We start from the raw sequence: 12,327 nt of genomic DNA on the forward strand, positions 1-12,327 counted from the left end.
CATTTTGCATAATGAAAAAGTGCATCTTGAATTCATTGAGTCATATTTGATGATCGCTAAAGAATCACTAAACAAATGCCACGAAACCTGGCTTTTTGTACGGTAAATTTATTTTCAATAAATTCTTAATTTTCTAAAACTAAATAGGGGCAAACACAAATATCTTTCCATACTCTGCCTACTTTTTTTCCATACTTTTCCAGACCTGGAAAATCCTTGAATTATATTCCATACTTTTCGAAACCCTGAACTCAACAGCAGCTGTGTTTGGATGTACAGACACTCACTTGTCGTCAGGCAGGGCGGTGATGTAGAAGGGCTGTGACGCGCCAGGGCAAAGTGTGACGGAGTTGGCCTTCTTTTTGGAAAGCATTGCGGCACGGTGCGTCTCGTAGATGTCCAGCGAGAGCGTGTTGGAGAGACGGTGAGACACGAGGAACGGCAGGTCCTTCAAGCGCTCCAGCTCACTCTGCTGCTCGTGACGCACCTGCATGCGCACTGTATAGTCGCCCTTCTCCAGCTTCAGAGAGTACTGCCACAGACAAACCACATCACAAATTAAAGGATTACTCCACTTCCGAAAAAAACAAACAAATCCTGATGATTTACTTATCCCATATCATCCAAGATGTCCATGTCTTTCTTTCTCCACTTGCAAAGAAAGTACGTTTTCTGAGGAAAACATTCCAGGAATTTTCTCCATATAGTTGACTTCAATGGTGCTCAATGGATTGAAGGTAAAAAATGCAGTTTCAGTGGAGCTTCAAAGAGCTCCAAACGATCCCAGCCGATGAATAAGGGTCAATTTTTTACAATTTATATACATTTATACTACAGGGCCGTTGAATGCTTGAATCTGATTGGCTGACGAACGTTCTAGAGGTGTGCATTATATTCAGGGAAACGCACGGCGAACGTAGTTCCAGGCAGCTTTAGACCGCAGTGCATGTCTATATCACTTCGCCATACGATTTCAGTTATTTCAAAGGTCCTTATAGCCCAAAACAGCAAAATAACTAAAACCCACAATGACACTGGCCAAACTAATAAATACAGTACACATTAGGTTAGGGTATGTCAAAAAACTCCCATCTCATTTTCTCCTCCAACTTCAAAATCATCCTCCATCGCTGCAGAATTACAGACCCAGTGTTTACAAAGTGAACGTGCAAAAAAGGTCAAACCCCCTTACAAAACAGGTAAAACAGGTATGTAGGATGATTTTGAAGCTGGAGGAGAAAATGAGATGGGAGTTTTGTGACATACCCTAACTATCTTGAACCTAGGGGTGGGAATTCTAGGAGTCACAATCCGATTCTAAAACATTTTTTCCCCCCAATTAATTCTTCTGCTGTGCAAATACATCTTTACAACTTCACATTTTAACAAAATGTAAAATTGCAGTTTCTATGCTTTTTGTTTATAGTCGTAATCTCTGTATGTCAGTATTGCCATCTTAAAAGTAGGTGTGTGAATCTTCACTGGTTTCACGATTCAATTTAATCATTATCAACTAAATATCACGATGCGGCACATTCTCAGTTTTCAATATCACTGCACATGGCTACATTTTCATTTACATTTTATTTTGTGCAAAATATACTTTTTTTATTATATGAGCAGGCTACTTCTTAAAACAATACTCATTGTTTTGTCTTTTTTCCTCAGCATATATTGATTATTACTGATGAGATTATAGACATTGGCAGCTTTAACAGGCTGCATTCAAACTAATGCACAGGTCTATTTCCATATATCCATATGTTTAGTCCTGTTTTGAAAACATACTGTGTACAGCAATTTCAGAAGTGCATTCAATTGAACGTGAAAGTCTTTCAGTGCATCTAATAGTACTGCATTCCAAACGGCATGAATGAAAGCATATCTAAAGTAAAACACGGCGAGTGGAAGCACACACTGTCAAGCAATGCGCACGTGTCTCATTGTATAAATTCTGTGCAATAAAGCCCGCTTGAATAAATATACATTTTTTGAAGATAAGACCTTTCTTCCTCGGCTGGGATTGTTTAGAGCCCTTTTGAAGCTGCACTGAAACTGCATTTTTAACCTTGAATCTTTTGAGCTCCACTGAAGTCCACTATATGGAGAAAAATCCTGGAATGTTTTCTTCAAAAAACGTTCTTTGCGACTGAAGAAAGACATAAATATCTTGGATGACATGGGTGTGAGTAAATTCCTAACCTCATGAATCACACAACACCTGCTTGTTACTGCACACAATTAAAACAAGATGAGAAAGTGTGATTCTCTATTCTGACAGTTTTTTTTTTTTCCAGGTTTAATGTAGCATTAAAGCATTAGTATTATTTTGCAATCTGAAGTCGCATAAAACCCTGCAGTTTATCCGGTTTACATCATGATGTGATCATGTGAAGGTTGTGCTCACCTGGTGTGGGTAAGCATCTCCAGATCCCATGAGTCTCTTGTTCTGGTCGAACAGGAGCCAGAGCTGACTGTCAAACTCAGACTCGTATAATAACTCACACAGCAGCGGACAGCTGGGCGTCACCTCACCACTCTTGGGCTGGGAAAACAACACTAGTAACTTAATAACAAATCAATAAATCAGCCATGCAAACAGAAACACTGTGTAAACCACTTAACTATCACAAATGCAATAATGCACAGGTTCTAATACTGTTGGGGAAAGTTACTTTTAAAAGTAATGCATTACAATATTGAGTTACTCCCTAAAAGAGTAACTAATTACGTTACTTAGTTACTTTTTATAGAAAGAAATGCGTTTCGTTACTTTTGTGTTACTTTTTAAATCTGGGCAGGGCTTGCTTGTTGGTTTTTAATATAAAAAGTTACATTTTAGGCAAATGTAAAAGCCTTATACAGCAAAAGCCTCAGGCTTAGATAAAAGTAAATTGACGTCTGTACAGTAGACCGCAGAAGAAAAAATGTCAACTCTTCAGCAATAAAAAAAAAAAGGAAAACAAATGTTAGATTATCTTGAGTCATTTTTGCTTATTAGTATGGATGAATTGGATCATCTAAGGTCGGCAAAAGACATCGGTTAATAAAATGGGATTAAATACATAAATTACATTTGTATTTAACATTTAATATTGCAGGTTTGCATTGAATTTCACTGTTTTTATTCATTTTGAGAAATACTGTATCTGTTTTTTGTAAGTGAGATGAATTATTGCATGATCGCATTTATTCTAGAACTAAAGTAACTCTCACAATCTTACTCACAATTTCTCTCAACATGGGGACAGGAGAGCTTTTAATCAATAAATGGGGGAAAAAGTAACTCAGATATTTTCTTGGTCAATTAAAAAGTAATGCGCTACTTTACTAGTTAGTCGGAAAAAGTAATATTACGTAACTTGCGTTGCAAATTGCAATGCATTACCCCCAACACTGAGTACTATCACACTCACCTGATGGAAATTATACGTGAGAACAATCTCATAGAGCTGTCTGTTGTTGGGTAAGACATCTCTGGCACCGAGGGGTTTTATTTTAGCACTTATAGGCCTGTCAAGGACAAACACATAGTAGAGAGGTTAATCGTACATATTTCATCACTACTTAAGTATTTAAACACATTTGACTTTAAGGTCGCTGAAGTGTTCCTCTGGGAGTTCTTCATCTTAGGAAGGTGCTTTATGATCAAAAAGCCATAAAACGCTTCATATCCTACAACGCAGTCCCCACTCAAACTGTATTTGTGGGCTTCAGTGAACATCATTCTGACAGTAAACGTGAGTATGCACACTATATGAGGATGCTACGATGCTTAAAATGGCTTTAGGAAGCTTGGGAACTCTTTAGGCATTTTTTTTTTTTTTTTGCAGTGCATATGAAGAGTAAACGCACATTAACAGGTGATCTGAGATGTGTGTGTTTACCTGAGAGGCTGAACCCAGTTCTTCAGTGTGATCGTTGGGGAGACATCTTCATATCTCAGCGGAGAACAAACCTCAAAACTAGAAATCCCTTCAGAGGCGTGCTAGATACAGAAACACACCAAACAAGAGACATTTATGAACCTGATGTGTGCTTCTAAAAGTAAACCAATGAAACTAAGGTGACCTACAGAACTTGGCAAAGAGGTTTAAAGTCTCTTCTGCTCACCAAGGCTGCATTTATTTGATCAAGAATATAGTAAAAATTGCTAAATATTTTTACAATTTCAAACAGCTGTTTTCTATTTGAATATCTGTTAAAATGTAATTTATTTCTGTGATCAAAGCTGCATTTTCAGCATCATTACTCCAGTCTTCAGTGTCACATGATCCTTTAGATATCATTTTAATTTGCTGCTCAAAAAAACATTTCTGATTATCATCCGCGTTGAAAACAAATCATGCTGCCCAATTTTTTTGTGGAAACAGTGATACATTTAATTTTTCAGGATTCACAGAAGAATATTTGAAGCATTTGAAATATTTTGAATATTTGAAATAGTCCTCTTTTGTAAGTCGCTTTGGATAAAAGCATCTGCTAAATGTCTAAATGTAAACTTAAAAAGTGATAGTAAAGACATTTGTAATACATTTATCAATTTAATGTGTCCTTAATGAATAAAAGTAGTCATTTCTTTGTGCTTCTGCTAATAAGTACTACTAAAGATAAAAAAAAAAGATACTCACAATATGAATAGGAGAAGGTGTCGTCACCAACCCGTGGAAGGAAATGACATAATCGATGGTGACGTCACCGAGACTCGCCCACCAGCGAGCAATACAGAGCTCCAGAGTCCGTCCTGGCTGAGAAAGACACACACACACACAGATAAACATGTGACCCATGCAGAGAAAAACCACATATGTGACCCTGGACCACAAATAATTTAATTGAGATTTATACATCAATGAAAGTTGAATAAATAAGCTTTCTATTGATGCATGGTTTGTTAGAATATGACAATATTTGTCCAAGATCTGGAATCTGAGGGTGCAAAAAATCTAAATATGGAGAAAATCATCTTTAAAGCTGTCCAAATGAAGTTCTTAGCAATGCATATTACTAATCAGAAATTAAATTGATATATTTACGGTAGGAAACTCACAAAATATCTTTATGGAACATGATCTTAATATCCTAATGATTTTTGGCATAAAAGAAACATTTATAATTTGGACCCAAACAATGCATTTTTGGCTATACCTACTTAAGATTTGTGCTCCAGGGTCACATATGTAAACTATATATATATATATATATATTAGGGCCGGGACTCGATTAAAAAATTTAATCTAATTAATTAGAGGCTTTGTAATTAATTAATCGAAATTAATCGCATTTTAATCGCATATAAATATTTGACCTGAGAACAGTGAGAATTAAGATTTTTACATGGATTTTTAGTATACCATTGAATAATGACTGAATACATAAGCTTAAGCAACAAAATATTGTTTATTTTTGTTCAACCAAGTCCAACAGACCAGTGTAATATTGCCATTAAGTGTAGCAAGAGGCACGTTCTTTAACAAGTCTTTCATGCCGAGAACTCTGCTCTTGTGTTTGCTTAATTATGCATTTAAACGTTAATGACCAAACCTATCATTATAAATGTTGCTGCACATGGAATATAACGCGGATAACATTTAAAAAATATTTTTTATCAGGTTACACACTGATTATTTATCACGTAAACCCCTTTCTCTACCTGTCCGTTGGTCGCGTATATCCTCCATGTTTGTAGTTTTTTAACACTTTTTATGCGTGTTTGTAGTTCTAATCGAATCCTCGTTCACGGCGCAGTGTGTTGCGGGCAATATTAGCTGTTAAGAGTGTGCATTGATCGTTAAGAAGTAGACCATCCGGGAATCTTTGGAATAATTTTTTAAACATACTACGATTTGGGACATACAATACTATTTAGGACGGACGCAGCTTGTCTAAACGCTAGTTGGTGCTCCAGTATAATCGGTCCGCGGAATCTCATCCAGTAAGAAACGTTCCGCAGTGCAAAACTAAGTGCAATTAAAATGCGTTAAAAATTTTTAACGCGTTATTTTTGTGTAATTAATTAATCTAAATTAACGCGTTAAAGTCCCGGCCCTAATATATATATATATATGAGAATTTGCTTATAGTATACCAGCACAGGAAAAGCCTCTGTGAGTGAGCCTTTTTCCAGCAGAGACGAGAACTTGTAAAACTCATTGGCTCGATACGCTCGCTGCTTCACCAGATGAACCGCATGCAGGACGAACTTCGACGACACGTCTCCAGAATGAGACGTTAATGAGATCTCTGAAAGAGACGGAGTAATTAGAAAACAGATCGATGTCTGGGTGAGACTGCAGTGATGCATCATTCATTTGTGCTCAGATCACCTGCCCACGACGCTCCACGAGGAACAGTAAGGAAGTGGCGTCGGATCTGTCCTGGTCTGAAGTGGACGTCTGTGAACGTGATCTCCTGACTGCGACTGTCAGCTACTCTATAAGACACAAACACACGTCACACGCGAGCAGAAACACAGACGCTTGAGGAACAGAGCGGTCGGACGTACTTTGCGGGGATTATAACCGTTATAGGCACTCTGAAGAGAGGACCGGCGCTGAGAGACGATGTGTCGTATCCACACACCTGGAAAACACACACACGTTTATCAGCATCAGGACAGTTTAGGACAGTCATAAAGTGTGTAAGCATGGGTGGATCTTCGGACATGCCTCTGTGTAGTGCAGCCCCTCTCGCAGGCCCTGCGGGTCGATGCGGACGTTGACGTGGCGGCACTGATTCATGAGCTCCAGGTGCGACGGACATTGAACCCAGGTAGCATTACAGACCAGAGCCAGATGCAGCTGCAGTGAGATACGGGCCGAGTTCTCTGAGAGAAAACATCACACAATCCATCACACATGGGTGAAAACTATTTTTTGTTTGCTTGTTTTTTAATTATTTAATAATGCATTTATAATTTATGCATTTATATTAGTACAAAATATTTCAAATCTTCTTTTTAATTATCTGTGAATCCTGAAAAATATAAAATATTGATAGTTTTTTTAAAATTGATAATAATCAGAAATGTTTTTGATCAGCAAATCAGCATATCTGAATGATTTCTGAAGGATCAAGTGACACTGAAGACTGGAGTAATGATGCTGAAAATTCCATTTTGCATCACAGGAATAAATTATATTTTAAAGTATATTCAGAAATCATTCTAATATACTGATTTATTATTAGAATTATCAATGTTGGAAACAGTTGTGCTGACAAATTTTTTTTTGGAACCTGTGATTCTTTTTTGAGGATTCTTTGATTAATAACTATAAATCTATGCTATCTCTTTTTATTAATTTAACACATCCTTGGTGAATAAAACTAGTAATTTCTTTAAAAAAAAATAAAAGAATAAAAATTTACTGATCCCAAACTTTCGAACAGTAGTGTATATTGTTAGAAAACTTTTCTATTTTAAATAAACGCTGTTTTTTTTAACCTTTTATTGATCAAAGAATCCAGAAAAAAGTATCAGAGGTTGCAAAGAAAAATAAAGCAGCACAACGGTTTTCAACACTGATAATAAATCAGTATATGTGACCCTGGACCACAAAACCAGTCATAAGGTTAAATTTGACAAAACTGAGATTTATACATAATAAATAAGCTCAATAAATAAGCTTTCTATTGATGTATGGTTTGTTAGGATAGGACAATATTTGACTGAGATACATCTATTTGAAATCAGAAATCTGAGGATGCAAAAAAATCAAAAAGACTGAGAAAATCCCCTTTAAAGTTGTCCAAATTAGGTTCTTAACAATGCATATTACAAATCAAAAATTACATTTTGATATGTTTACAGTAGGAATTTTACAAAAAATCTTCATGGAACATGAACTTTACTTAATTTCTTAATGATTTTTGGCATAAAAGAAAAATCAAAAATTTTGACCCATGCAATGTATTTTTGGCTATTGCTACAAATATACCCCAGCGACTTAAGACTGGTTTTGTGCTCCAGGGTCACATATTAGAATGATTTCTGAAGGATCGTGACACTGAAGACTGGAGTAATGATGCTGAAAGTTGAACTTTAATTACAGATATACGTTTAATTTTTATATTTATTAATACAGAAAAACAGCTTTACATCGAAATAATATTTCAGAATATTAATTTTTTTCTGTATTTTTGATCAAATGAACACAGCCTTGATGAGCATAACAAACTTGTTTAAAAAAACACATTAAAAATCTAACTGATCCCAAATTTTTGGGCAGTAGTGTACATGTGTATCGCTACACATCTAATAGTTTTTCCCTCAAATAATGACCTGCGAATGTACCTGTGTTCTCTGGAAACGTGGGCTCGATGCCGACCCCATGATCGGACGGAGCGCTGACGTGGGTCGGGTCCCTGAGGTAGATGCCTCGCTGTGATCCCACGGTCACCGTGAAGCCGAGGTTGCTGGTGGGCAGCGAGGCGTGCTGCATGAGGTAGTCGAACGCCCGCTCCACCTGAATGATGCCGTGGCCCTGCGCAAACACCTCTATATCCTCCACTTTCAGAGCCGTGTTCTCCAGAGCCCTGCGCACCGCTGGCACCGTGGGACGCACGCCGTTCTGCTTCAGACCTGACAAACACACACAAAAAATGCACATATGTGACCATGGACCACAAAACCAGTCATAAGTTTAAATTTTACTAAACCGAGATTTATACATCACACGAAAGCTCAATAAATAAGCTTTCTATTGATGTGTGGTTTGTTAGGATAGGACAATATTTGGCCGAGATACATCTATTTGAAAATCAGGAATCTGAGGATGCAAAAAATCTAAATACTGAGAAAATCACCTTTAAAGTTGTCCAAATTAGGTTCTTAACAATGCATTTTACAAATCAAAAATTACATTTTGATATATTTACAGTAGGAATTTTACAAAAAATCTTCATGGAACATGATCTTTACTTAATTTCCTAATGATTTTTGGCACAAAAGAAAAATCTGAAATTTTGACCCATGATATGTATTTTTGGCTATTGCTACAAATATACCCCAGCGACTTAAGACTGGTTTTGTGGTCCAGGGTCACATATAGGAAAAGTTTATAATGCATTCAGTTTCCAAAAATGCCTGGGCACATCAAAATACCCAGAATAATTATTTATAAAAAATTAACAATTTTAAGATAACTTTTCCTATCAACTGGCACTGTATGCTGCGTCAAAGATGCGTGTGTCCTTTGATGTAATCAAGCAAGAATGAGAAGCACATGAGAGTCACTCTGGATGAAAGCGCACTTTCATTCTCTGACAGCAGATGGCGCTAAATACATAAGCATTTCCCCAGAAACACAGTAAACAAAACAGCTTTCAGTTTCTGGAAAGTGTTGAAATGATTTAAAAAGTGATTCAGATTAGTGTATTTGCTCTGGTGTTCATCACAGCCACAAATACTTCAATATTTAGACTTATTTTCAAACTTTCTTAACATGCCCTGGATATAGTTTGAAAGTGTTTTGATTCTTTATTGTTGGGTCGAACTTTACATTAGGGCTTCATTAGTTAACATTAGTTCATTCATTAGCTGCCATTCAAACATTCATTAATCTGAGATCATTCCAATATTTACAAATTGTTCAAATCAAAAGTAACTGTTATTTAATGAGCTAATGTGAACTAAGAGTATTTTTTAACAAAGATGAATAACGTCTGTAGCAAATGTAGCTGATTGTGAATATGAATGCATTAACTAAGGTTAACTGTAAAGTGATATCTATTGGTCTTTATAATCTTTTGCACTTTAATCCAAGTACATTTTGTAACTTTATAAAATTTTTATGTATTGCTTTATTGTATTTAAATGTTCAGTTATTTTTGTCATAAGAAAATAGTTATTAAAGCTGTTCTACTGTATTATGACTCCACTTCAATATGGTCATAATAGATAATCACAACCTGAAAATTGATAGCGGCATATCCCTATGCATATTGCATATTTGTACTTTTTATTTAAAGAAACCAAACCAATGTATCGTTGACATTTGTGACAACAAGAAAAGCAATACAATTTTTTGTAAATTGTGGCAAACATAATTAATAATCGCAATATCAATTTCAAGGGAATAATCAACAATTATGAATTTGGTCATAATCGTGCAGCCCTAGCTATACTGCATGTGCACCTGAGAGCACGAGAGCGATTCCTCCGCAGGCGTTCGGAGAGGACATGGAGGTGCCGTTCATCAGCTGCGTGCCACGGAGCGTCCAGTTGGGTACGGAGGCGATGGCTCCTCCAGGTGCGCTGATGCTGACCCCCAGGGCTCCATCTGTACTGGGACCGCGGGACGACCACGTGTATTGGTTCGGAGGAAGCTTCTCTCTCAGCGAGTATTCGGCCACCATCATATCAGGCGTGACGTAAGCGCCCACACCTGCACATCAGGAACAATCAAACAAGTCAAGTCAAAATTTATTTCTATAGCACATTTAAAAGCAACAGAGTTGCACCAAAGTGCTGTACCAAAGTGTTTCTGACTGCATGAAGTGGCTAAATATGAGGGAACACCCTCAGAAACCAACTGCTGCTTTCAATATAATTAAAAACCATTCACGTATCAAGTACATATATGTGACCCTGGATCAAAAATGAACCACAAAACCAGTCTCAAGTAGCACGGGTATATTTGCAGCAATAGCCAACAATATTGTTGTAGGGGTCGAAATTACCGATTTTTCTTTTATGCCAAAAATCATTAGAATATTAAGTAAAGATAATGTTCCATAAAGATTTTTTTTAATTTCTCACCATAAATATATATCAAAACTTTTTATTAGAAATATGCATTGCTAAGAACTTCATTTGAACAACTTCAAAGGCGATTTTCTCAAGATTTAGATTTTTTTAGATTTTCAAATAGTTGCATCTCAGCCAAATATTCTCCCATCCTAACAAACCATACATCAACGGAACGCTTATTTTTCAGCTGTTAAATGATGTACAAATCTCAATTTTAAAAAATGAACCCTTATGACTGGTTTTGTGGTCCTGGGCCACATTTGTTTTTCTTCTTCATAATGTCTTAATAAATGTCTATTTTATACATACATCTAGTCCCTTTTTTAGTAAATTATGGCCATGCTCCACTAATTTGTTCCCTCGTTTTAGTAAATACTGGCTATAGTGTACTAATTAATTTCCTTTGTTTTAGTAAATTGTGGCCTTGTTTTTCTAATTCATATCTTATTTTAGCAACTAAAGGCCACAAATGAAGTTCCCTTTTTTTTAGGTAAATTATGGTCACATCATATTAATTTTTCCCTTTGTTTTAATAAATTATGGCCATGCTCTACTGATTTGTTCCCTTGTTTTAGTAAATACTGGCCATATTGTACCAATTAATTCCCTTGTTTTAGTAAATTGTGGCCTTGTTTTTCTAATTCATATCTTATTTTAGCAACTAAGGGCCACAAATGAAGTTCCCTTTTTTTTAGGTAAATCATGGTCACATTGCATTAATTTGTCAACTAGTTTTAGGAAATTATGGCCATGCTGTAATAGGTTGTTTGCACATGTTCATTGCTGTGGCACAAAATGCAGCTGGAGGGCAGAAAGTGATTTTTCTCCATAGGAATCACTAGCAGAAACTTAAAATGCCTACGTTTTGTGTTGTTTACAGATGTTTAAATCTGTCAAACCGAGAAACCACGAGGAGCTTTTATCGTGTATGAAAAATCTGCTGTTCGAAAGGGGGGAAAGGCAAGAAATTGACTGAAAAGTGCAGGAAAAAGTGTCTCCGTCTGTGTATAATTTTGTGTAAAATGCTTTTGGCAAAATTCTACACAAACACAATCACACCAATGAATTAAAAAGAGTCTTATGTACCGATCACACTGCTGGTGGTTCCTCCGGGGCAGCCCACGGTGGACAGACACGGGCCGTTATTCCCAGCGCTCGACACAAACAACACATTAAACTTCTGTACAGCCTCCGTGATGACCTCACAGATTCTCCTGAAGAAACAGACGGGGATCATAATGTCATAAAGTTCATAAAAGCTATTCAACACAAGGCTGTGGACAAAAATCAGAGCTTTCTTAACCCATTTAATCCCAGCAGTCACACTTGAAACCGTAAAAAAAAAGTTGTTTTAAAAGCTCTAAACACTTTACTGACTGATGTTTTAGTGCACTTCCTGCAAATATGAAAAAAAAGGGTCTTAATTAAACATGTGCAGTTTTCACATGATTAGTGCAAATTGTCACATGACCAGAGCAGTTTATTTCCTGTTTGCACCATGAGACGATGATGGTTGCATCAAAGCTTCAAAACATAAGGTATGTTAACATACATATATGACAGATTTTTGGTACACA

The 12,327-nt window shown here is 36.4% G+C and overlaps 1 protein-coding gene across 4 annotated transcripts in view; it reads right to left on the minus strand.

Moving 5' to 3' along the window:
• tpp2 (tripeptidyl peptidase 2) overlaps positions 1–12,327 on the minus strand; it is a 32,628-nt gene that overhangs the window by 13,421 nt on the left and 6,880 nt on the right. For 2 of the 4 annotated variants that reach the window (XM_073841932.1, XM_073841929.1), the window contains exons 9-20: positions 11,837–11,964; positions 10,137–10,385; positions 8,294–8,581; positions 6,669–6,826; positions 6,506–6,582; positions 6,327–6,433; positions 6,089–6,243; positions 4,632–4,748; positions 3,888–3,988; positions 3,417–3,513; positions 2,408–2,545; positions 288–532 (exon numbers count right to left, since the gene is read on the minus strand). In XM_073841932.1, the coding sequence (XP_073698033.1) occupies positions 288–532; positions 2,408–2,545; positions 3,417–3,513; positions 3,888–3,988; positions 4,632–4,748; positions 6,089–6,243; positions 6,327–6,433; positions 6,506–6,582; positions 6,669–6,826; positions 8,294–8,581; positions 10,137–10,385; positions 11,837–11,964 (1,860 nt within the window). Of the gene's footprint in view, positions 1–287; positions 533–2,407; positions 2,546–3,416; positions 3,514–3,887; positions 3,989–4,631; positions 4,749–6,088; positions 6,244–6,326; positions 6,434–6,505; positions 6,583–6,668; positions 6,827–8,281; positions 8,582–10,136; positions 10,386–11,836; positions 11,965–12,327 lie in introns of all 4 variants that reach the window. The other 2 variants (XM_073841930.1, XM_073841928.1) reach the window with 1 other exon arrangement.

Source organism: Garra rufa, chromosome 6, assembly GCF_049309525.1.
Source record: "Garra rufa chromosome 6, GarRuf1.0, whole genome shotgun sequence".
Taxonomy (NCBI): Eukaryota; Metazoa; Chordata; class Actinopteri; order Cypriniformes; family Cyprinidae; genus Garra; species Garra rufa.